The sequence below is a fragment of the Tachysurus vachellii genome, chromosome 6 (assembly GCF_030014155.1).
Source record: "Tachysurus vachellii isolate PV-2020 chromosome 6, HZAU_Pvac_v1, whole genome shotgun sequence".
Classification (NCBI taxonomy): Eukaryota; Metazoa; Chordata; class Actinopteri; order Siluriformes; family Bagridae; genus Tachysurus; species Tachysurus vachellii.
The window spans coordinates 27,833,052-27,859,046 of NC_083465.1; the positions used below are offsets into that span (position 1 = coordinate 27,833,052).

The following is a 25,995-nucleotide window of genomic DNA, read 5'->3' on the forward strand; positions in this document are numbered from 1 at the left end:
TGAGTATAAGTTAACTCTCTTTCAGAAACCGGCTTGACTTAACCTGCTTTCTCGGGTTTAACATACCTGCCATTCTGAAACGGAAAACCCAGAGTTTCCCTCATTTCAGGGTTAACATACTCAGAGTATTCACTTAACCTCCTTTCTGAAACAGGCCCCAGGACAGAGAGTGCAAAAATATATTCTAAATATATCAATGCCCTCTTAGGTCCCAACCTCAAATACCAGTCACCCTTTAAGTCTGTGCAGCTGTGCATGACAGAGTTCAGAGGGTGGTCTTCTCTAACAAAAAGCATGACTTCATCTTACTGAGTGGAACTGCCATGAAAATGTTAAATAGGGCACCTAAAGATCACCCAGCTTCGCGCATATGTTGAATGATATTGCTGGTGATGTGAACATTATTAGAAATAAAGAAACAGAATGAGGTGTTAAACATCTTTCAGACACCACCAATCTGCAGTCAAGAGGTCCTATTTTGAATAACTACGTCTCTCATAGCCTTTAATTCACCAATGACAAACTGCAATTCAATTCAATTCAAGTTTATTTGTATAGCGTTTTTCCCAATGGACATTGTCTCAAAGCAGCTTTACAGAACATAAACATAGAGCAGAAGGTAAACATAAGGAGAAGTATAAAGAATTAATATAATAAAAATTCAAGATATATATAGTTCACAGTACAGTATGTATGCATGTATGTATATGTATTGCAGAACTGCAGAGCTTGTTCAGTATCATTCTCTATGGATAAGAAAATATATGTCAAACTATTTATTTTATTAAGTGTGGCTTAGGTGTCTCCTCTAAGGACCATGAACCATTGTACCACACCATATAGTGAAGTCCAGGGGTCATAAAGGTATATCCAAAAACATATGAAGAAACATATCACCTGCCATGTGGATGAAACACAGGGGACTCTCAGCTGGGATTTTTCCAAGGTTTATGTACAGAGACACTAGGGACAACAATGTAGCACCCAGTCCAATTATAATGTGTCCAATAACTACCGTATACCCACAAAATAGTGTTGGTTTAGGTCAGACATGTACCATCAGTAGATGGAGTAAAACATCATTAATAAAACAGAAAGTTTCCGAGGCCTCTTCCAAAGCTATCACATTCACGTGAATCTTGCACTCAGAACTGCTGAGGAAAAACTGGCCACTAGCATTAGAACAGAGACAAGTGTCACCTATTTTTTTATAATAATAGAAACCTGAGAATTGTTCAATAAAAAAATCAGGTGAAAGTGGTGCACTCTCCTCAGGGACACCATGACGTGCAGTAACTATATACTGATTCACTATGCTGATGTAGCTTTTGGTGTTCACTATTAAAATTGGGCATGCAGATCAAACACCTGATGTTTTAGATCTTTTAGAGGCCTCAGTGTTAGTGAACATCTCACTGTCATTAAGGGCAAGGGTCATGGTCCATCCTATCATTGGGCTGCTACAGCTGACTTTTTAAAAACTTTAACTGTTGCAACACTTGTAGCAATAATGACTTCACGGTGGTCAAAGAGGCATAAATTGAAATCAGTGATTAAGTCTGCAGAGTCAGAAATACTACAACAATTTAATGAAACCAGTGCACAAAATTCTGTGTTACAAGAAAACCATGTTGAAGCAGGAAAAAATTATGCAGAGTACCCTAAAGTTATTATAGAGTCAGCTGGTTCAGATTGTAATGATTCAGTCACAGATGAGTTCCCTGGTAGGGTGTCTGATGAGGTTCTGTTGTACCCAACCAATATGCATGATGTTAATAATGATACAGTCAGATTTTGACTCTGATACTGAATCAGAAGCTCCAATGAGTGAGTTTCTTTTGAGGAGTTTGCGATATTGGGCCTCTACCTTCTCAGTCTCACTTACTGCACTCAGTGCCCTTTTAAGTATTCTGTGAATGTTTCATCCAGAATTGCCCACAGATGCCAGGACAGTTCTTAAGACCCAAACTTATGTTTCTTCCATAAAGATGGAAGGCGGGGAGTATTATCATTTTGGCTTGGCAAAGGGGATAGTGTCATGTTTGAAAAGCTTAGTCCTGCCTGAACAATTGCAAACAGTTAAATTACAGTTCAATTCAGATGGGCTTCCACTTTTCAAAAGCTGTACACTTCAGTTCTGGTCAATTCTTGAGATTGTCATTTGTGACTATACCAAACATCCCTTCCTTGTTGGCCTTTACTGTGGTATGAAAAAACCCACGTGCATATTTGAGCCATTTATTGATGATTTAGCTGATGTTCTTCTGCGTGGTATTGTTTACAATGGTCGAAAGGTATTGGTACAAGTATGCTCTTTTGTGTGTGATGCCCCTGACAGAGCCTTTGTTAAAAATTCAAAATCTCACAATGGCTACACGGGCTGTAACAAATGTGTTCAAGTGTGTGAGTGGCAAAATAAAATGACATGTCCACTCAAACTGTAGCTGAAATTTCTGAAAAGTTAAAGCTGCTGAGTCCCTACATGCTTGTTGAGTTTAGACGGAAACCAAGAGGGTTATCAGAAATTGACCGCTGGAAAGCGACTGAGCTGCGCTCATTTATGTTGTATACAGGCCCTGTTGTGATTCAGAATTGCATTCAAATGCAGATGTATGAGAACTTTATGTTGTTTTCTGTTGCTATGCATTTTATCCTCTGGAACCCCAGAGGCGATGATTGATTGTGCTCATGAATTGCTTGTCTCTTTTGTATGCCTGTTATGACCTCCAGTCTTTCATTTTATTTCCGTGCTGCCCTCTGGTGTTTCTTGTACCTGTCATGTGTTTCAGGAAGGCGGTTCCAGAGTTAATAGGAGAAAGGCTCCGATTGGTTATAAGCTCCACCTGTTCCACATAAAAGGACTGCCTGGATCCCTGATTGAACGCTGCTTTTGCTGCTTTGCTTTTTGCTTTTGCCTCTTTGCCTTTCATGCAATTGTGGTTGCTGTGTTTGTATTGCATTGTGTATATGTATGTTATATTCTCTGTATGTTTGACCCATTCCAGTAATTTGTGATTGTCTCGTCTTAGAGATAAAGTTTGTGTTCCTAGTGTGTTGAGCCTGTGAGTTTTGTTTTGTCTTGGTTTATGTTTATTATTTCAACCAATTGACTTGTTTGTGCTTGACCCATGCCTGATATACGACTATGATGATGGACTCTGTTTTTGACTTGTTAGCCAGCCGATCTAATTATACACCTTTGTCCAAAACATGGTGGCAAGGTATGTAGGGGGAGCGACGTCAGTTATTTTGGAAACCTTTATTATATTGTTTTTGTGAGAGGGAGTTAGGTAAGAAGAAATGTATTTTATTTTCTTTCATTTTTCAGTTTAGTAAGAGGTGTTTGTTAAAGATTGTTCTGTTTATTATTTTGGCCTTGTCCTCCCCTGAAGCCTAAAATCCTTGTCAACCCTTGAATAAATGTTTGTGAATTATAACATCTATGTATAAAGACATTCTTTTACCCATTCTGTTGCGACTGAACCCTAGACAGTCGTAACAATGCCACTTTGGACAACTATATGGTAGACATGAAATAGTCTACAATATACACCAACTGACTCATCTGGCTGAAGAGTATCATCTCTTTTGGATAATGTGTCAGCATTTCCTTTTGAGAATTATTTAGGACAAATAAAACATCTTTTGCACAAGCCTCACTTGCCCTTACAACAAGTGATTATCTGAAAAATAACCTTTCCAGCCAGATCCCGAGTCACCAAAGCCTCACAAGTGCAACTTAAGTCAAGCTTCTATGGCCACCATATCCACCCAAAGACACAGCCAAGGTACGGGCTGCATTTGAAAAATCTGAGCTGCCTACTGAGGAATGGTTGTCCTATGAACCTGTTAGACACCTTGTAAGTCGAGGTAAGTGTATAAATTCAAATTAAGCATAAATTAAGTATAAGATGGAATTAAATTGTGTACTTTACAGTTATTACACTCACAAAATTTAACTTGCAGCCACATATGAAGAAGCTGAGAAGAGTTTGAAAAGATACCTACAGGAGAAATGCGACACAACAAGCATTCAGTCTGATGAAGAAAAGAAGAGAAGTGAGAAGTTTAATAAAAGAAAATCCAGGTAACAAATGAAATTTCTTTGCGTTTATTTTCAGAAGGGGGAAAATTAATAAATGACAAGGGGAAAGAATAATCACAAAAATAAAATAAAATTGCTAGATGTATCTGAAGTTTTCTTTTTCTATTAGGCCCAATCCCGTTTACAACAGAGCATCTGATACGGAAGATGAAGTTAAAAAAAAGAAAGCTCTGCCCAGCTCCTGGACTTCTCTTTCCAGGTATCACAGTGATGTTTATGTAACCAAGACTGAGTGTATGCATTTGTTCCATTTTCATGGATGTCTCACAATGTAATTCTGCAAATGGTATACATGTCAAATCTGTTTCTCTGCAGTCTCTAACAAAATACAGGCTCCTGTTCAATCAGCTTCCAGAGTTCTGCCTATCCTTTGGTGTCCTCTGACCAGATGTGCAGCAGTTCTCCATACTGACTGAGTCAAGCGACTCATCAGCCCTGCCTGCCATGTACCCCAGCCAGGAACCATCTTTCAAGGATCAAGAGGGTATAAATTCCAGAAGTGCTTTGGCAGTTTTGCAATCAGACCAATAATTGCTTTGAGTGTAATTACCAGCTTCCAAATTCCAAGCAGTTTACAACAATATACAATATTGTTTATCTTAAAATATCGTCGCTGTCGCTAAAATATCGGCGGAAACCTTGTATGTCCAAATTTGGTCAATTTCATATTTTTTCACATATCGATGCTATTGGTCAGTCTGTTAAAAAAGATACAGACTGGGTCTGTTATTTTTACAAGTTATTAACCAATCTAAAGTCTTGAAAATAGCTTGAGTACAAATCTCATAACTCCATTGGACACTTCAACTGTCCACCTCTTCTTCACTCCACGGGAGAGCTTCGCGGCATATTTCTCCTCAAGAAGAGTCGCAATGAATCAACATGTCTTCTGAGGTAAATGTCTTCAAAACATTGGGCTCAAAGAAAAAAAAAAGTCTTGACCCCCGCTAGTTCTGGTGCTCATCTGAGGACAGGAATTTAGCGCAAGACAATCCACTGTAACGCGGAATTTTCTACTTTCCTTATACAGCATGCATGTTAAATATCTTTTGAACTGTAATGGTTTTATTCTCCAGAAGATTTTTTTTTGCTTTACAAAAGTTGATTGGAACTGTCACTGAACTTGTAAAAGAAGTCAAGGAACTCCGGGAGGTATGTCAGGAATTCTTCAGACAGTCCTTGCCTTCAAAGCAACCTTTGCTACCATTGCCTGTCTCAGTCCCTCTGCACAATACTGAAGAGCTTGAGACTGCAGAGGAGACTTCACAATCCAGTGAAGCAAGGCAAATGATGGTTAGTGCTTAAATGTAGACCATTTTGCTATTAATCCGTTTTTGGGACATTTGGCATGTTCTCTCTGCTTTGTGTACACATTTTGTATGGCAGGTGAGACACTTTAGCATAATTGAAGGAACCTCACTGGAAATGAGGGTCCGTCGCATGCTTTCCTGTGCACTGACCAATGGGCTGGCATCATCAGTAAATTGGGCTGGGAAGCTGGTGTAGTGGAAATTTGAAATATCATGAGTGTTTTTTGTGCTTTAATGGTAAATTCTGTGTGTCAGACTAGGGAGAGAGAGAACAGTAGGAAATGTTCCTACCACATATGATCCTGCCATAAATATTCCATGTGTTAAAGGGATGGGAACCTTAGGGGAGTGTGGGTGCACGTGCTTGATAAGATCTGAGGTGACTGAAAGGTCACATATGAGAGGAAAATTCTGCTAGATTATTGTTTCGTATATTATTAAACAGAGCAGGATTATAAGGTGACAAACTAGTAATCCTAATACACAACACGTATTTATGGCAGAAAATACTGTAACATGTAATGAAAATGCACACACTGACAAAAGCAGAAGCAAATATACAAATACATTAATCGTTTGTTACAATATGGAGAAATTTGAGTCAGGTTGGATTTGGGACTGGGGTTCCCACGTCCATATCCGCTTGTCCATTAGCCTCTGTGTCAGGCAGACATGTGAGGCCTATCTAACACCATCTTTGATGTAAGAAAAAATATTTCACTAGTGCCGCTATTACAGGATACAAACGTAGAGTTATTTTGGGGCGTTTGAGCGTATTTCTGTTTCACTGAAATGGCCAAAAGAAGTGTTGCAGTGTAGGCTGGTGGGGAACAAGATGGAAAATTTCACGGCCTTAATGTTAGAGGATAGTTTGGATTATAAGAAGGTTAAATTGGCTATACTACGTGCATATTACGTGTGGCCCGAGTCTTACCGACAGAGGTTCCGAAACAATGGGAGGGGTGGTACTCTACATTTGTTAAACTAGCAAATTAAAAGGGAGTGCTATTTGATAAATGGGGTGCTGCAAGTAAGGTGGATAGCTTTGAATCGTTATGCGAGTTAATATGTAGTAATAAGTATTTGCTGCAACCTGAGGACCAAATTCAGGTCTTGCGTGAGAAAAATTGAGGTGTTGCGTGATACTCAATTGTTTATCTGAGGAGACATATTGTCATTCTCTGAGTAATCTTTGTTTTAATGCAGAGAATAAGCTTAGAAGTACGGTGGCCGGGAAGTGCAAAACACATTAACAAATCTGAAAACACATTAACAAATCCCAAAACAAATGAACAAATCCGAAAACACATTAACAAATCCGAAAACACATTAACAAATCCCAAAACAAATTAACAAATCCAAAAACACATTAACAAATCCGAAAACACAACGACAAGTTAGACAACCCAGAAACGGTAGTGTATCGTTTTTGAATGGAAACTTACCAATCACTGGACAAGACACCTGTCACTCAAGATATACAGGTATGGCATCTTATGTATAATGTGTAAAGTTCTCCATTTAAATAAAGTTCTCCGTTCAAGAAAATAACAGAATTAATCCATTCCATCCATCTATTCCAACCTTTCCCTGCGGCAGACTGTTGAACTTCATGTATACTTTGAGTGACAGGTGTCTTGTCCAATCACAAACTATACCAACCGCTTTCAGGTTGTCTGAAATGTTGTGTTTTCTGATTTGTTAATGTGTTTTCTGATTTGTTAATGTGTTTCATTCACCGATTTAGACAACCCGGAAGCGGTAGGTATAGTTTGTGAATGGAAACTTACCGATCATTGGACAAGACACCTGTCATTAAAGATATAAAGGTGAATGAAAGGTGTCTCGTCCGATGATTCTGTTTCCATTCACAAACTATACCAACCTCTTCCGGGTTGTCTGACTTGTTAGTGTTTTGGGATTTGTTAATGTGTTTTCGGATTTGTTAATTTGTTTTGCACTTCCCGGCCACCGTATAGAAGTGTTTAGAGTACCGTTGCACGTGGGTGCATTTACAGACTACTTTGGTTTCTGGGACTGTGATTGTGGGGGTCTGACAGTTTGTTTTACTAACAATCTCATTACAGGCGCTATGTAATGGTCACAGCTCTAATGTTCCTCTGGAAAGATGATAAACAAAATAAGAGAGCTCCCCAACACATTCACACACACACCTCACACGCACACCACACACAGAGAGAAATAGAAAACAGTGAACATAAACATTTTAAACTTTCCCTTACTCACCAATTATCACCATTTTACCAATTTTCTTCTTAGGCATGATTGCAGATTTTAATTTATGTATAAAGCTTTTAACAACAGATATTATCACTCTGCTCATTAGGCAAAAACCTTATGAGGAACCAGACTCAGAAGAGGGAAACTCAGACTCTTCCTTTTCTGGATGATACCAGAGAGTATACTGTTTTTTTTGTTTTGTTTTGTTTTTTGTTTTTTTTGTTTTTTCTCCCCCAATATAAGATTGGGTGCAGATCAATCAAATGATCTATTGTTAGACTGATCAGTCATAGATAGATGGATAGATAGATAGATGGATGGATGGATGAATGGTTTGTATTACCGGGGCTTGTTTTATATATTTATTTGTACTGCTCAGTTTCTTGCGCATGCGTAAACCATGAACGCACATCCAGCGTATTTCGAAGAGGAAGCACGGATCCGTTGACCACATGGTGAAGCCGCCTTCACACTGCACACGACAAACGGACACGACTGTCGGATTTCGCCCCCTAGTGACAGTCGCACGGAATATGCAATATAATCGTGTAGACGTCAACATGGGAGAGAAGTTAATTCTCGCGGTCTCGGAAAACCCATTACTAGATGATCGTGACATAAATCTTCTCCATTAAGGCGCAACTCTTGCACTAAACGGTGATACTCACCGAGACTTTTTCTCCGAGTCAGGTGGTGTTTTATACACACTGATTTGCAATGTTTTCTTTGCATCTCCAGTAAAAGAGAGTAAAAGCAAGAGCCTGTATTCTCCCTCCATTTATCGTGGTGAATGAAGGAATTAATTAATGAAGGAGTAAATACAAACAATCAATACAACACTAAATCCAGAAAGACCGTGAATCATTTTTGAGGAAACATGGACACAACATTAAAAATAATACAATATAAATATTAATAATTTATTACTTTTTTTTATCAATAACAATGTATTTAAAACAAAAAGATTGTTTTTGGTAAAGTTTAAAAATTACTAAAGTTAATATTAATACTTTTCAATAATTCTTATCATCTCGCGCACACGAACCTGATAGGACAACATTAGAATACATCACATCCGGTCGGCATATCGGATGCGGTGTAGTCACACAAGTTCAAATTTTTTAACGGATCCAACGCTCAAATCGGACCCGAAAATTACGGATCCGCAGGTGGTCGTCACCTCACGCAGCGACCTTGCAACTCTCCATAGGAAATGAATGACTTCCGGTTTATCTGTGGTCGTTTGTCGTGTGCAGTGTGAAGGCGGCTTAAAAGTTTAGAAACTGTCGGAATGTTGATATTCATAGTACACAAATATATCTACGTGTAAGGTAAAGAAACACGTTTCGTTCTGTTTGTTTACCTCGTCACGTGCTTTTAGTGTGTCTTTGTCCGCGACGCCACCGAGTCTCCTGTTTACTGTATGTTGTTGTTGTGTGATGTCCGTTTCCTGTTTCCGACAGGCCCAAGACTTTGTTTTGTTGGTTTATTTGTTTAGTAACCAGTTTAGTCTCCTGATCCTGCTCTGTTACTGAACTGCTGTTTGCCTCGTTTGGGATTTTATTGTGTTTTATTTATTTAAATTTATTTTATTTTACTTTTTTGCTGTTTTTTTTTTTTTGTTTTTTTGTTAATTTATATATTAGCTTCTCCAAAATAGCTTGAACAGCACATGTTGAAACCCCAGTCTGCTTTGACATCTTTGCCAGTGCTGATGCAGTATAATTACATTGGGTCTTGTTGCTGTGCTCAGTCTTGCTATGTTTATGCTGTGACATGAACCTGTCTTCCACATCACCTTAGTAGCAGAGCTTTCGGCTCTTCCTAAACCTACACTAGATCATATCTTTCAATTACTGACTGTTTCAGCCTACATATGAAATTAATGATTAATTAACAGAATCTCTGACTTTATGCAAGTGTTCAAAGTGTACAAGATGATGGTTTGAAACCAAAGTGTATTCACACAAAATATTGATTTAATTTAGATTTTTATTCAGCTGCTCACTTCATCTAACATGAAGCTTTGCATGTTTTGTTGTTGTTTTTGCTTTTTGATTCAAGCCCAGCGTTTGTCAAGCTGTTGGGCAATTTAACAAGGCCTTTAAAACTTCCTGCTCCAGGGGTGTTTTATCATAGCTGCCCCGATCACAGACCCCAACCTCCTCTGTAGGGATATACGAGGAAAAGAATTCCACTGTGCTGTAATGTATATGTGGTGGTGATAAATTCTTCTATGGCCCAATTCTATTCTATTTTTTGTGAAAATCAGTTAAGGTGATTACTTGAAACTGTGTGAAGAAAGTTTTGGTCTTGTGTGATTCCCACACAGGGTTAGAAGTGTAAACACAACAGTGACAAGGATAGACCGGATGAAAGATAGACCGGATGAAGTCTTACACCTCAGTAGCAGTGTCTTGTAAATTTGGTCTGCGCATTTTTTTTAGAAATTGCTTTGAATTTACCTGATATTGATATTGCATTGTTTTGGTTCTTGAAGCAAACATCTTTCATTCCATTTCTTCTTGTGTTAGGCGAGCCGTACGTGCACAAGTTAATAGCACTTAGGTCAAGTTCCACTTAACACAATAATGTAGGTCTTGCTGGATGTGTCCATCTTCTGACCTCTAACATGTAAGGACTTAAAGGGTGATTGGTGTTTGGGGTTGGGGCAGCAAACTCCTTAAGAACATACACAGTTCCCACTGGGACCTATGAGGGCATTGATCTATTCAGAATATATATTAGCACACTCCTGGACTGACTGTGTAAGATTGTTTATGACCTTGTCTATGACTGGTGATATCATTTGTTTTGTCTTGGACATTCATTCTGTTCTGCACAGCACAAGCACAGCAGAGTGGCAGGGATTCATCACTGCTGTAGAGTTGAAATTGTCGCTGCGTCTCTGCAGATTTTTACATTCACTTTTAACTCCACTGATTGAGCAACTTTACTCTACAAAATGTTGAAAATACTCTATCTGGGTTAAAATAACTTACTGTGTAGCACTAAATCATTAGATACTAGTGTTAGTATCTTGGATAATACTATTCACTGTGGGCAAATGTTCACAGAAAGGGAAAAACTTCCTGAGTATATTATGTTTCACAATCTACTCCTTTCCCCTACTAGCAGGAATATGGTCGTAAGTGCACTATTAATTATGATGCCATCTACATTTTATTACTCATTTATGTTGCTCTTAAATGCTGTTATTATACTGACTCTTCAATATTACCTAATCTGATTGGGCTGGGTAAATGAATTTAAATGATAACATTTTGTTACACTTCATGTTCAATAATACTGCAAACATTAATATAGAACAATGAAGTTTATTCAGGACCTTTTTCACACTCACTTCATCTACCCACTGTTTTTTTTTATTTTTGTCCATCTGCCACCCAGCAGAAGGTTTTGAGGCATTCCCTAAAGTTAAGGACTGCCAGTCTGCATCTACATCTAGACTATCAGACTTTGTTTTGCCTGCACACACACAGACGCATCCACCAATGTTTATACTGTTAGTTTTGGATTATTGGTTTAGTATAATTTGGTTCATGTGATGTCAGACTCGGATGATACGAGGCTAATGGGTGTTTAACGATTGTTGATGGATTATTCTGTGACTTTTCTTCCCAGAAATATTTTAGGAAGACACCCTGTACTCTGATTTTAGTCTGCTGGAAAGAAGACTGCTGGGAAGCTACTGGGATTTCTGGGAAGAGCTTTCATCTCAGTTCATTTACACTTGGTAAGGCTTTCTTTAAATAAATAAATATTTTCTTTAAATGTTCAAATGAAAATAATTACTTTAAAATGTGTATATACTGAATAAATTGTACATTTTGCATATATTGTACCAAGTTCAACGTTTTGAAAATGTGATTTAGGTATAATGTGAAGTAAATATTTAAAAAATAATAAATACATGTAAAAATATAATACAATAAAGCACATATTAATATATCAAATGTATATAAGAGTGCATTGCAGACATACCTAGTGAAACTGTTTAAATCCACAACATTCTACCATCTAACAAGATAATTTCACATTGTACCCTGTATTCCTATTTTAGCCTCTTCTTAGGAAAGAAGACTGATGTGAGATTAGAACAAAAGAAAGCTGAGTCTCATCTCATTTCCACTTGTTCGTTTTTTAAATAAACTAAAAAATATTTTCAATAGCTATTCTAATTACATTTGCTTATTTTATATATTATCTAGGGGGCACGGTGGCTTAGTGGTTAGCACGTTCGCCTCACACCTCCAGGGTCGGGGTTCGATTCCCGCCTCCACCTTGTGTGTGTGGAGTTTGCATGTTCTCCCCGTGCCTCGGGGGTTTCCTCCGGGTACTCCGGTTTCCTCCCCCGGTCCAAAGACATGCATGGTAGGTTGATTGGCATCTCTGGAAAATTGTCCCTAGTGTGTGATTGAGTGAATGAGTGTGTGTGTGTGTCCTGTGATGGGTTGGCACTCCGTCCAGGGTGTATCCTGCCTTGATGCCCGATGACGCCTGAGATAGGCACAGGCTCCCCGTGACCCGAGGTAGTTCGGATAAGCGGTAGAAAATGAATGAATGAATGATATATTATCTAAGGAGTGTATATTCTAAATGAATATTTTTTGTCTATACCAGATTTTTTTTTTAATGTGATTTAGCTTTAATGAACTTTAATGAAGTAAAACCTTTTAAATAATGCAAATATTAATCAAATTTGAGCATCAGTTTAAAATAGTTAATAGGGTTAGGGAATTACTCAATGTTCTATTGGGTATTGTTACTAAAGGAAATTAAGCTATATTAGATATTAAGACAAAATGATCAGAAACTGTATATATTTGGACCAGTTTTTAAGTTTTTTTTTTTTTTTTTTTTTGTGACTGAGGAATGACACTTTAATTGTGTTCAGTTGAGGAAAAGCTGCACCAAATACTAACCATCAACTAATCTGTGGGATGCGGTTTAATAATAAAAAAAAAAAAAACAAATTCCATTCCAAACGCATTCACACAGGAGAGAAACTGTACCAGTGCACAGAGTGCACAAAGTTTTAGATGTAAAAATGCTTTAAAATCCCACCAGCGCATTCACAAAGGAGACAAAAGAGAACTATTTCTCACTAACATACACATACTAGGACAAAGTATGTGCTTTAGAAACATTTGAAATTTGAGACAATATTGCATCAATAATGTCCAGTGAATTTATCCAAGGCCTCAAGTTCAAGTTTTTGAATATCTTTAGCTAGTAAAGTTACTGGTGTTTAAAAAAGATAATGTTATCATGGTAAGATTTTTTTTTCTTTAAACAAACAAATAAATACTGTACATTTCAAAAAATTTGATTATTGACATAATAAACAATTGATATAATAAATGTATAGAAAAATGGATAAGCATTAATAAGCACATTATGACAGTAATTATTCTCTATTCACAATGTTTTATATTATTACAAGACAATTTGAGCATGTTTTTAGGTTAATATTATAATATTAATGTTTTTAGGTTAATACTTTTAATAAATTATTAAAAGGTTAATAGGGTTAGAAATTAACATGCCATTGGATAGTTTGCTAAAGGAAATTTTTGGGATGTGAGATAGATATCTATATATAGATATACCAGTTTTTTAAAAATCTGCGGCTTATTAAATATATGATAAATAGTCAAAATAGTTTTTCTGCGTGAGAAATACGATGTGTGGCATGTGACAAAAGACCGAAATGAGTGACTGTCACTCTCAATGTGTGACACTTGACAGCCCTGCATTTGCAACAATAGTCTCGATGCTGAAGGTAGACATGTCATATTTTTTGTTTGACGGTGTAGCCGGTTGACTGGGAAATGCGAGTTTAAAGACTTTTTTATTTGTAATGAATAAATAAATAATTTAGTGAATAGGTTAACGTTATCAAAACTTGTTAAATGTAATTTTTTCACTTAACTAAAGCTTATATTCACTGCTTTATGATTCTTGTTAGAGGTTCCTATCAATTGTTGCAGGTGAGGCCTTAATCAGTGGTGCACTACAAGCAGCTTGCCTTTTTCAGTGGCATTCACTAAATTCCAGGGGTTTCGTTACCACGACGTAAAGTGGGCGTGTTTCCAGAGGTCTTGGAAAAACGCTCTCTTTCAAAAAAAAAACCCCCAGCATACTACGAAGGACAAAACAGTCATACAGGTAGATTTATTTTAGAAAACAAATAAACAACCAAAAACGGTTGTGGTTAGGGTTAGATTACCAAATAGGCCACGCCTACCTGATGACGCAATATCTGTTACCCTGTACTGAAATCCGTGTGTAAATGAAGTGCATGATGTTGTTGGGTGTGTGTGGGATTTTCTAACTTATTTCTCCATGTGCTGTTTTTCAAAGTTTTAAATGCAGTTTATTTTTCACTCAGATGCTAAATTTGAGTGCAGAATTGCAGAGTTTGAATGTAAAAGTAAACATAAATATAAAAAGACTTGTGATGTAATGAGCAACAAGTTTAAATGCAGATAATTGTTAATTTCACATACATTTCTATGTAAAAAATAATATAGTAACTTTTAGTGAAAATCTGAGAAGCTTACTTTGTCATTATTGGCATAATTGCCGAGACACTAACGCTACACCAAACACAGCATCGGGATGCTGCGCTCATTGTGCTGGGAGATTTTAACAGTGCCAACCTCAAACGCGCACTACCGAACTTTCAGCAGCACATCACCTGCCCCACCAGGGGCGGAAGGACACTGGACCACTGCTACACACCGTTCAAAAACAGCTACAAGGCACAATCACGTCCACCGTTTGGGAAATCGGACCATGCCGCCATCTTCCTCATGCCTGTTTACAAACAAAGGCCGAAACAGGAAGCTCCAGTTCAGAGGGAGGTTGCGCGCTGGACTGACCAATCGGTGGCCGCTCTGCAGGACGCTCTGGATGACGCAGACTGGGATATGTTCAGGCACAGCTCTGATGACGTCAACATGTTTACGGAAGCGGTCGTAGGGAAACTAGCGGATGATACGGTGCAGAAAGCCACCATCAGAATGTTTCCGATCCAGAAGCCGTGGGTAAATAAACCCATCCGCGACGCTCTGAGATCCCGCTCCGCTGCCTATAACACGGGGCTCGCCACCGGGGACATGGGCGAGTACAAGGCTGCGTCTTACAGTGTGCGCAGAGTGGTGAAGGAAGCAAAGTGGCGCTACAGGAGGAAACTAGAGTCACAGTTCCAACATGGTGGCTCTAGGAGCCTGTGGCAGGGACTAAGGAACATTACGGACTATAGAACACCTGCTTCTAGAATGGGGAATGCGGACGCTTCTCTGGCAGGCGAGCTGAATACCTTTTATGCTTGCTTCGAGGCTTTAGCTAACCACGCTAGCGGCACAAACAGCATGCACGCTGAGAGAGCTGGAGAGGTAAACATGTTCACCATCTCAGAGCATGACGTGAGGAGGGCATTCAGGAGAGTGAATACCAGGAAGGCAACAGGACCAGATGGCATCACGGGTCGGGTTCTGAAAGCCTGCGCTGACCAGCTAGCACCGGTGTTCACTGAGATATTCAACCTCTCACTGGAACAGTCTGTTGTCCCCTCATGCTTCAAGCAGTCCACCATTGTTCCGGTCCCGAAGAAACCCCAGCATGCCTGCCTCAACTACTACTGCCCTGTAGCTCTGACCTCAATAGTGATGAAGTGTTTCGATAGACTTGTCAGAGACTTCATCACTGCATCACTACCAGACACAATGGATCCACTACAGTTCGCGGACCGCCATTACCGCTCTACTGAGGACGCCATTGCTCAGCTTCTCCACACCACGATGAGCTACCTGGACTATAGAAAAGGGAATTATGCAAAAATGCTGTTTGTGGACTACAGTTCAGTGTTTAACACCATAATTCCCTCCACGCTCACCTCTAAGTTGGAGATCCTGGGACTCTCAGCCTGCCGCTGTGTCAGTGGATCTCCAACTTCCTGACAGACAGACCACAAGCTGTACGGGTGGGCAAACACACATCATCCATCCTCACCCTCAGCACTGGAGCCCCCCAGGGTTGTGTTCTGAGCCCGCTGCCTCTCACTGTACTCTTATGACTGTGTGGCCACTTCCAACTCCACCACCACCATCAAGTTTGCTGACGACACTGTTGTGGTGGGCCTGATCTCCAACATCGACGAGACGGCCTACCTACAGGAGACTAAAAACCTGGAGAGATGGTGCCAGGAGAACAATCTTCTCCTGAACGTCAGCAAGACTAAAGAGTTGATAGTGGACTTCAGCACAAAGCAGGAGCGGTCATACCAACCTCTAAACATCAACAGGACCTCAGTAGATAGAGTGGACAGTTTCCGGTACCTAGGTGTTTACATCACACAGGACCTGTCTTGGTCCTGTCACATTAACACCCTGGTGAAGAAGGCCCAGCAGTGACCATACCATCTGAGACGCTTGAGGGTACTTCAGACTACACTCTCAGGTGCTAAAGATCTTCTACACCTGCACCATTGAGAGCGTCCTGACGGGTAGCATCACTTCCTGGTTCGGGAACAGCACCATGCAGGACAGGCGAGCCCTCCAGAGGGTGGTGCGTTCAGCTGAACGTACCATCCACACTGAGCTCCCTGACCTGCAGGACATCTACAGCACGCAGTGCCGGACCAGAGCCAGGAAGATTGTAAAAGATCTCAGCCATCCCAACAATGGACTCTTTTCTTTGTTGCGTTCAGGGAAACGCTTCCGCTCCCTGAAAGCAAACACAGAGAGGATGAGGAGAAGCTTCTTCCCGTAGGCCATTCAGATCTTAAACTAGGAGACACCCAGGATCTAGCGCTGGACCTCTCTCTACATCCCCAGTGTCTATGCAAGACCACCCCCCCACCCCCACCCCCACTTTTTTTTTGCACTGACACTTTAATTCTGGACTGTCACTGTCACTTTAATTTGAACAGCACAGTGCCACTTTATACACTCCATATACTATTTACACACCATACTTCACCTGGACATTCTAAGGACAGTTTAACTCTGGACTTGCACAGCAAAGTGCAATCATCTATATTTTTATATAGTTTTCTTATACAGTTTATACTGTTTTATTATTTTATTCTTATACCGGACAGTTGCATAAAGCATTTCACTACATATCGTACCCTGTTTGTATGTGTATGTGACAAATAAAATTTGATTTGATTTTGATTTGAAATAACAGCTGGGTTGTTAATTTACAGAGAATGTACAAAAATTTACAGCATAAACTGTATGAAAATAGTATTTTCCATAACAGTATTTATTTAATAAATGGATCAAAGTATGAATAATGTGATGTTTATACTTTATTTTAGAAACTTATTCAGACAATACAAATGGCAAATTAAACCAATATATTGATCACAACTTGTACTAGGACTCAAATTCCTCTATATTGTAACAAAGGATTATGTATTTACACATTTGCTTCTGCATGTCAGTGTGTGCAGCAATGTCAAAGTTTGCTCCATTTTATTTTCATTAAATGTTACAGTATTTTCTCAGTTGTAGTTGGCTGTAATTCTGCCATAAATATGTTGTGTATTAGACTAGTTTGTCCTAATGTGAAACGCTGATGTAGCAGAATTTTTGTATGAATCTTATACACTTAGTTACATATAAGATTCTTAATAATTTGTTCTCCGTAACCTGATTATAAGAACAATCCCTCCAGTCACTTTGCATATCTTTTAATTGACCAGATGATTATAGACGTGTACCTGCCACACCCCAGACTCGGATAATAAAGGTGGTAATAGTTGACTAATGGCTGTGAAATGGCCTGTTGCTGGACTGTGTCTTTGTCCTCAGGTGTACTTAAAGGAGACACCCTGACATTTTATTTGAGTTCCTCACTGAGAAGACTGCTGAGAAATTACTGGGATTTAAGAAAAAGATCACTTCAACTTGGTAAGTATTTTTTCTTTCTTTCTTTAGATAAATCAAATAAATAAATAATGTATTTAATTTGAAATTCTAAATAAACATTACTGTGACGTTGCAGTTTCTTAGACTTTTGTGTTTGTTTAATCATCGTTACTTTCAAATATTATATTTGCAACAATAGTCTTTATGCTGAAGGTCGATGGGTTATATTTATAGTTTGGCAGCATATGTTTAGTTATGGAATGGTTCTGTCATTAGAAAAACTAATCCTCTCTTACATAGTATTGCTAAAGAACAAAGTTAGATTTTACCCGTCAAGCCACTAAATGACCAGAAACCATGCAACTTAACCTTAAAACCCTTGTCCAGGACACTTGTTGGCAGCTCTATTTTTGAGGGAGCTGTATATTTAACTGAACATTGATAGCTTTCTAGATAGCATTAAACTCTTCAGCATGAGTTTTGGCCTTGTTTATTTACTTGCAACTTTTCAGTTTCTGTGAGGATGAATAAAGCACATGATACTTGTTTAGCACCTAATAATCTAAGATTTTTGTCTACTGTTCTGCTACACAGTGAAACATCGTCATCTGGCTGTCTTCACACAATAAATCACCACAGAAAGATTTGTGCAGAATGGGCAAGAAAATAATTCACTACTGCTCACAGTGTGGGAAGAGTTTTGACAACTCCTATATTCTCAAACAACACATGTACATTCACACAGGAGAGAAACCATATTGCTGTTCACAATGTGGACAGAGTTTTACACATCTAAGTAACTTAAACAGACATAAGCTTGTTCACTCAGGAGTAAAGTCGTATCAGTGCTCAGACTGTGAAAAAAGTTTTGCTTACAGTTGGAAACTCAAAAAACATGAGCGCATTCATACAGGAGAGAAGCCTTATTGCTGCTCACACTGTGGGAAGTGTTTTAGAGACGCAAATGATTTAAAAGTCCATGAGCGCATTCACGCAGGACTGAAGCCATACGTTTGCTCACACTGTTGGAAGAATTTTGGAACATCAGGTGAATTAAAAACTCACGAGCGCATTCACACAGGAGAGAAACCATATCAGTGCTTACACTGTGGGAAGAGTTTTACACAATCAATCAGTTTGAAAAATCATCAACGCGTTCACACAGGAGATAAGCCGTTTCATTGCTCACAATGTGGCAAGAGTTTTACACAATTAAGTGGTTTAAAAAAACACCAAAACATTCACACAGGAGGGAAACTATATCATTGCTCAAACTGTGGGAAGAGATTTACAAATTCAAGTAGTTTGAAAATTCATCAACGCATTCACACAGGAGATAAGCCGTATCATTGCTCACAATGTGGCAAGAGTTTTACACAATCAGGTAATTTAAAAAGTCACCAACGCATTCACACAGGAGAGAAACCATATCAGTGCTCTCACTGTGGGAAGAGATTTACAAATTCAAGTAGTTTGAAAACTCATCAACGCAATCACACATGAGCGAAGCCGTATCATTGAAATGTTGAAGGACCTTTATAATGCTACAGCTTTAGCTAGCTGTGATTACAGTAAGCCTTTCCAACTGTATGTGTCAGATAAACAGGGGTTTTCTAATGCCATTTTATCTCAGTAATGGAGTTAGCAGCCAATAATCTCTCGTGTGTAAGATAGCCTATGATGTGATACTTTCTTTACCAGAGTTGACAATTAAGAGGGACCAGACAGTTAATCTGTCAGACAGGAGTTTTTGATAACTTCTACTAGCACTATGAATGCATGGCAGGATTTGGAAAGTCAACCGCTATCGCACAGAGATGTAACTTTTTTCCTTAGTGGCCTAGAGGGAAATTTGGCTGTTTATGCAGTTGTCACCTTCTCATGAGATAACAGGTTTTGTTACTGTATAGCCGATGAACCATGTTCAGTGTAATTGTTCAGTCACCACTTTGATTCCACCTGGGCACAGAGAGGCCTTTATTTTATGGTTTGGTTGTTCTTGTTTTGGTTGTTTTATTCTTTTGTTTTTTTTTACTTTTGTTTGTCTGATTGGCTGGGGCATGACTTGAACACCCCTGAATTTCAACATGGCATCGCATTTAAACAAGGTGTGGTGGTTAAACAGGGAGCTGCTAAGCCACTTCTTAGGCATTTCCCCAGATGCTCTCCAGTTTTGTGTTTTGCTGTGTTTTCCTGACATTTTATTCTGTTAATACTCTTCAACAGGGGCGGTTCTAGGATTTCATCTTTAGGGGCTTAGGCCTCAGTGAGAATTTAAAACAAGAAGAGTTTCATATTATATATTATATGACCACATACAGGGAGTGCAGAATTATTAGGGAAGTTGTATTTTTGAGGATTAATTTTATTATTGAACAACAACCATGTTCTCAATGAACCCAAAAAACTCATTAATAGCAAAGCTGAATATTTTTGGAAGTAGTTTTTAGTTTGTTTGTAGTTTTAGCTATTTTAGGAGGATATCTGTGTGTGCAGGTGACTATTACTGTGCATAATTATTAGGCAACTTAACAAAAAACAAATATATACCCATTTCAATTATTTATTTTCACCAGTGAAACCAATATTACATCTCAACATTCACTAATATACATTTCTGACATTCAAAAACAAAACAAAAACAAATCAGTGGCCAATATAGCCACCTTTCTTTGCAAGGACACTCAAAAGCCTGCCATCCATGGATTCTGTCAGTGTTTTGATCTGTTCACCGTCAACATTGCGTGCAGCAGCAACCACAGCCTCCCAGACACTCTTCAGAGAGGTGTACTGTTTTCCCTCCTTGTAAATCTCACATTTGATGATGGACCACAGGTTCTCTATGGGGTTCAGATCAGGTGAACAAGGAGGCCATGTCATTAGTTTTTCTTCTTTTAGACCCTTTCTTGCCAGCCACGCTGTGGAGTACTTGGACGCGTGTGATGGAGCATTGTCCTGCATGAAAATCATGTTTTTCTTGAAGGATGCAGACTTCTTCCTGTACCACTGCTTGAAGAAGGTGTCTTCCAGAAACTGGCAGTAGGACTGGGAGTTGAGCTTGACCCCATCCTCAACCCGAAAAGGCCCCACAAGCTCATCTTTGATGATACCAGCCCAAACCAGTACTCCACCTCCACCTTGCTGGCGTCTCAGTCGGACTGGAGCTCTCTGCCCTTTACCGATCCAGCCACGAGCCCATCCATCTGGCCCATCAAGACTCACTCTCATTTCATCAGTCCATAAAACCTTAGAAAAATCAGTCTTCAGATATTTCTTGGCCCAGTCTTGACGTTTCAGCTTGTGTGTCTTGTTCAGTGGTGGTCGTTTTTCAGCCTTTCTTACCTTGGCCATGTCTCTGAGTATTGCACACCTTGTGCTTTTGGGCACTCCAGTGATGTTGCAGCTCTGAAATATGGCAAAACTGGTGGCAAGTGGCATCTTGGCAGCTGCACGCTTGACTTTTCTCAGTTCATGGGCAGTTATTTTGCGCCTTGGTTTTTCCACACGCTTCTTGCGACCCTGTTGACTATTTTGAATGAAACGCTTGATTGTTCGATGATCACGCTTCAGAAGCTTGGCAATTTTAAGAGTGCTGCATCCCTCTGCAAGATATCTCACTATTTTTGACTTTTCGGAGCCTGTCAAGTCCTTCTTTTGACCCATTTTGCCAAAGGAAAGGAAGTTGCCTAATAATTATGCACACCTGATATAGGGTGTAGATGTCATTAGACCACACCCCTTCTCATTACAGAGATGCACATCACCTAATATGCTTAATTGGTTGTAGGCTTTCGAGCCTATACAGCTTGGAGTAAGACAACATGCATAAAGAGGATGATGTGGTCAAAATACTCATTTGCCTAATAATTCTGCACTCCCTGTAGTAAGCCAAACAGTATGGTATTATTTACAATGGCAAAAGTGGACACTTTTTTCTGACTGCGCGTGCCTCTGCTTCTCCTTTCAAATAAAACAGACAGCTGATGACACTATTTGTAGACTACAACGCATGCGCGTAAAAGCAAAGTAAAAAAAATCGCTCTTGGATCAAACTGATAAATAATTTTCTTTCCCATCGACGACATGTCCTGCATTTTTACGTAATTTTAATTGTTTATTTATGAAAGTAAAAATTATAATTTTAGTTTTGGAGTGGCTGAGATCACAGACAGGGGGGCTGGAGCCACCCTAAAAAATGGCTAGAACTGCCCCTGGTCTTCAATCATTTGATTGCAAACATTATTGATTCTTGTTACTTGTTTTTCTGTTGGTTATGGCTGTAATAAATTATTTTTTGAGCTAATTCATTGTCATCTCCTTTTATTGTCTGTAAGAAGATAAAATGATGCAGGTGATTGTCTTAATTAACATGAAGTTTATTCCAGTGTAGCAGTGACAAATAGTCCATCTGAGGCAGTCTGTAATTTCTACTTGTTGCATATTTGAGCCATGTGTGACATCAAGATTATTGTTCTGGCACTAAGGAAATGAGTGAAATGAACTTCCCCTGAGCCCCTGTCTTCCTGAAATTAACTTAAACTAGTGCTTATTTTTTCCTGTTTATAATGTATTTAAAAACATTTTCTATATTTCCTCCCTGTTTTAGACTGATGCTTTCCTTAGTCTGTGACCTATTGAACCAGTTTTGTAGAATTCAATGATTCAAAGAATCTGCCAAATGCCATAAATGGAAACTCGAATTGTGAAGCAAAAATCACAATTGTTAAATGTACAGTACAAAAGACAGGCAGCACTGGGGAATTCAAACATATTTGTAGTTGTGTGAACCTGTTAGAATTCTCTGGTTCACTTTTTATAGAAAAATTTATAGAAAATTTTTATAGAAAATTATAGAAAAAGAAACTCTTAGAATGTATGTGTTTGGTTTTTGTTTATGAAAACAGAAAGAATATCTAGGAAAAAACAAAGGATGATATGGTCATAAGATGAAAGTGAAAGTGACGTGACATACGGCTAGGTATGGTCACCCATACTCAGAATTTGTTCTCTGCATTTAACCCATCCAAAGAGCACACACACCGTGAACACACACCCAGAGCAGATTTGGCCATAAACAAATGTCACACAGTCAGCCCAGGACAGAGAGTGCAAAAATAAATTCAAAATATAGCAATGCCCTCTTAGGTCCCAACCTCAAATACCAGTCACCCTTTAAGTCTGTGCAGCTGTGCATGCCAGAGTTCAGAGGGTGGTCTTCTCTAACAAAAAGCATGACTTTATCTTACTGAGTGGAACTGCCATGAAAATGTTAAATAGGGCACCTACAGATCACCCAGCTTCTCGCATATATATTTTGAATGAAATTGGTGGTGATGTGAACATTATTAGAAATAAAGAAACAGAATGAGGTGTTAAACATCTTACAGACACCACCACTCTGCAGTCAAGAGGTCCTATTTTGAATAACTATGTCTCTCATAGCCTTTAATTCACCAATGACAAACTGCGGAGCTTGTTCAGTATCATTCACTATGGATAAGACGATATGAAGATCACCTGCCATGGGGATGAAACACAGGGGACTCTCAGCTGGGATTTTTCCAAGGGTTAGGTATGTACAGAGACACTAGGGACAACAACAACTTGATAACAGCACCCAGTCCAATTACAATGTACAATGTATAGGCTTCACTACAGCATACCCACAAAACAGTGTTGGTTTAGGTCAGTAGATGCAGGAAAACCATTAATAAAAGAGAAAGTTTCCGAGGCCTCTTCCAAAGCTATCACATTCACGTGAATCTTGCACTCAGAACTGCTGAGGAAAAACTGGTTACTACCATTAGAACAGAGACAAGTGTCACCCATTTTTTAGAACAATAAAAACGTGAGAATTGTTCAATAAAAAAAATCAGGTTAAGGGGTGCACTCTCCTTAGGGATACCATGACATGCAGTAACTATATACTGGTTCACTATGCTAAGCTTTTGGTGTTCACTATTAAAATTGGACATGCACATCGAACACCGGTTTCTGATCTTTTAGAGGCCTCAGTGCTAGCGAACATCTCGATGTCTTTAAGGGCAAGAATCATGGCCCATAATATCATTGGGCTGCTACAGCTGACTGCTGCTGTTCGTTAAGGATAGATATATATATATATATATATATATATATATATATATATATATATATATAGTCAAAAGAATATGCACACCTGATCAAACTAATATTTGGTTCTTCTCCCAAGCTAGTTCCACAAAAATAGAAGCACACAATTATAGAGAATGTATTTTTATGCTGTAACATTACAACTTTCTTTTAGTAGAACAGTAGATGTAGTATCTTTGTGCTTAAAATGTTAGTCTACTGGCAACGGATGTGAGTTTAAATTCCTGGGCCCTTGAGCAAGGACTCAACCTTGTCAACATTCAGCATCACTGTCTGACCTCACTAATGCTCTTGTAGCTGAGAGCCACACTCTAAAGAACACTGGAGGTTATTATGACGGCAAATGAAGACTAAGCCCTAAACATGTTCAGCAAGCTGAATTTAGTGTTCTGATGTGGTGTCCACAAACTTTTGGTCATATGTTTGCAACTGTCCTAGCCACACAGTGCACAGTTGCACTTTATGTATCTAGGACTAACTTACTAAGTCTTAGCCCTGTCTTTGTTTTATGTAACACCATGATCCTGGAGAAATGTTGTCTCGTTTCACTGTGTACTGTAACAGCTATATATGGACAATAAACGTTTCTTGACTTGACTTGACTTGACTTCTGTGCACACGATAATAACATGTTTTTTATGAACGAGCACCTCAGAGGGACAGTTCTGGTTGGCTGTTTTTGGGACAAGGACAGAGATTAAGATGCTCTGGACATGTACAGTACAGAGGAGGGAGAGTGGTTATATTGGTAGAATGATGTTAGATATGGATCTTAATAATAATAATAACAATAATAATAATAATAATCTCCTGTGGGCCCACCACCTGCAGGAGGGACCGTAAGGGGCTGGTGCAATGTGGATTGGGTGGCAGTCGAAGGCCGGGACCTCGGCGACCCAATCCCCGGACACAGAATCTGGCTCTACCGGGAGGAGGCCCCGGGGAAGGCCTAGGACACGCTGGAGGGACTATGTCTCTCGGCTGGCCTGGGAACGCCTCGGTATTCCCCCGGAAGAGCTGGAGGAAGTGTCTGGGGAGAGGGAAGTCTGGGCGTCCCTGCTTAGACTGCTGCCCCCGCGACCCGGCCCCGGATAAGCGGTAGAAAATGGATGGATGGATGGATAATAATAATAATAATAATAATAATAATAATAATAATAATAATAATAATAATTAACTTTTAAACTTTACATTTTTATTCTGTTTCTATAGTTTTATAAAGCTGCTATGAAACAATATCAATTGTTAAATGCGCTAAACAAATATATTGAATTGAACAAAATAAAAATAAAAAAGAAATGTGCTTGAAGTTACCTAAATGCTATTAGTACTACCAATAAATCTAAAGTTGACCTCACCTAATTTAGTTTTTTTTTTTCAAATATTAATCACAAATTAGTATTGGAGGAGGTCATGGAAGATGCATTTAACATTCAAACAAGCTGTTTAAAATATCTGTCTTCAATGTTTTATTTTAGGGTTTTATGGGACATTTATGTGCCAGATGGTGATCACAGTATTGTTTCAGTGGATAATCTGAACTGTAGATGAGTGTCATGCACATATATGATATGTACCTTCTAACTGCTGATATGATAAATCAGTAAACACTGTTAGGTTCTTATGCCAGAACTCATATGCTCATATTGAACATTCAACAGAAACTTACAACTGTTCTATAAATGTTTAATTATTTATATACAAACTATTCACTGCAAACCAAGATCATCTGAATTTGGTCACTATGAAGAGCAGCATTTATAATTAGAACAATTTAGTACACTTGTATTTCTTAATGTAAAACCTTAATGACGCTTATTGAAACTTTTAAAGAAATGAATTTACTAGTGGTGAATTTAGATATATATCTGAAATAATGTCCTATTAACACAATGGTAAAGTTTACTCCTTTTATATGCGTTAAATTTTACAGTATTTTCTCAGTTGTAGTTGGCTGTATTCTGCCATAAATATGTGTTGTGGTTTAGGCTTACTAGTTTTTCCGCATAATCCTTCTTCATTTCATGAAAGCAGATTTTTGTATTAAATATATTAGATATAATAGAATAATCAAATATTTTGTTCTCTATACCCTGATATGGGAACAATCTAAATAAATAAATAAATGTGATGTTGCAGTTAATTATTTCTGTTTCATGGTCGATAGGAAATGTTGTGTTTTTAAAAATATTAAGTATGATGTTACTTTTAAATATTACATTTGCAACAATAGTCTTGATGCTGAAGGTAGACATGTCATATTTTTTTGTTTGACAGTGTAGCCGGCTGACTGGGAAATGTG

General features: G+C 38.6%; 2 protein-coding genes across 2 annotated transcripts in view; both read left to right on the forward strand.

The window, feature by feature from the left end:
- LOC132847676 (uncharacterized) overlaps positions 1–25,995 on the forward strand; it is a 240,621-nt gene that overhangs the window by 170,704 nt on the left and 43,922 nt on the right. The window contains 1 exon segment of the mRNA XM_060873178.1: positions 18,307–19,060. Within this exon segment, the coding sequence (XP_060729161.1) occupies positions 18,307–19,060 (754 nt within the window).
- LOC132847667 (uncharacterized) lies at positions 8,737–18,290 on the forward strand. Its single transcript, XM_060873169.1, has 4 exons — positions 8,737–8,987; positions 11,302–11,413; positions 14,295–17,603; positions 18,156–18,290. Exon 3 carries the CDS (start codon positions 14,496–14,498, stop codon positions 15,642–15,644), a length of 1,149 nt encoding a protein of 382 aa, XP_060729152.1. The 5' UTR covers positions 8,737–8,987; positions 11,302–11,413; positions 14,295–14,495; the 3' UTR covers positions 15,645–17,603; positions 18,156–18,290.

Excerpts from the sequence above, each read along its gene's own strand:
- LOC132847667 (XM_060873169.1), top strand. The coding sequence starts at position 14,496 with ATGCCTGTTTACAAACAAAGGCCGAAACAGGAAGCTCCAGTTCAGAGG.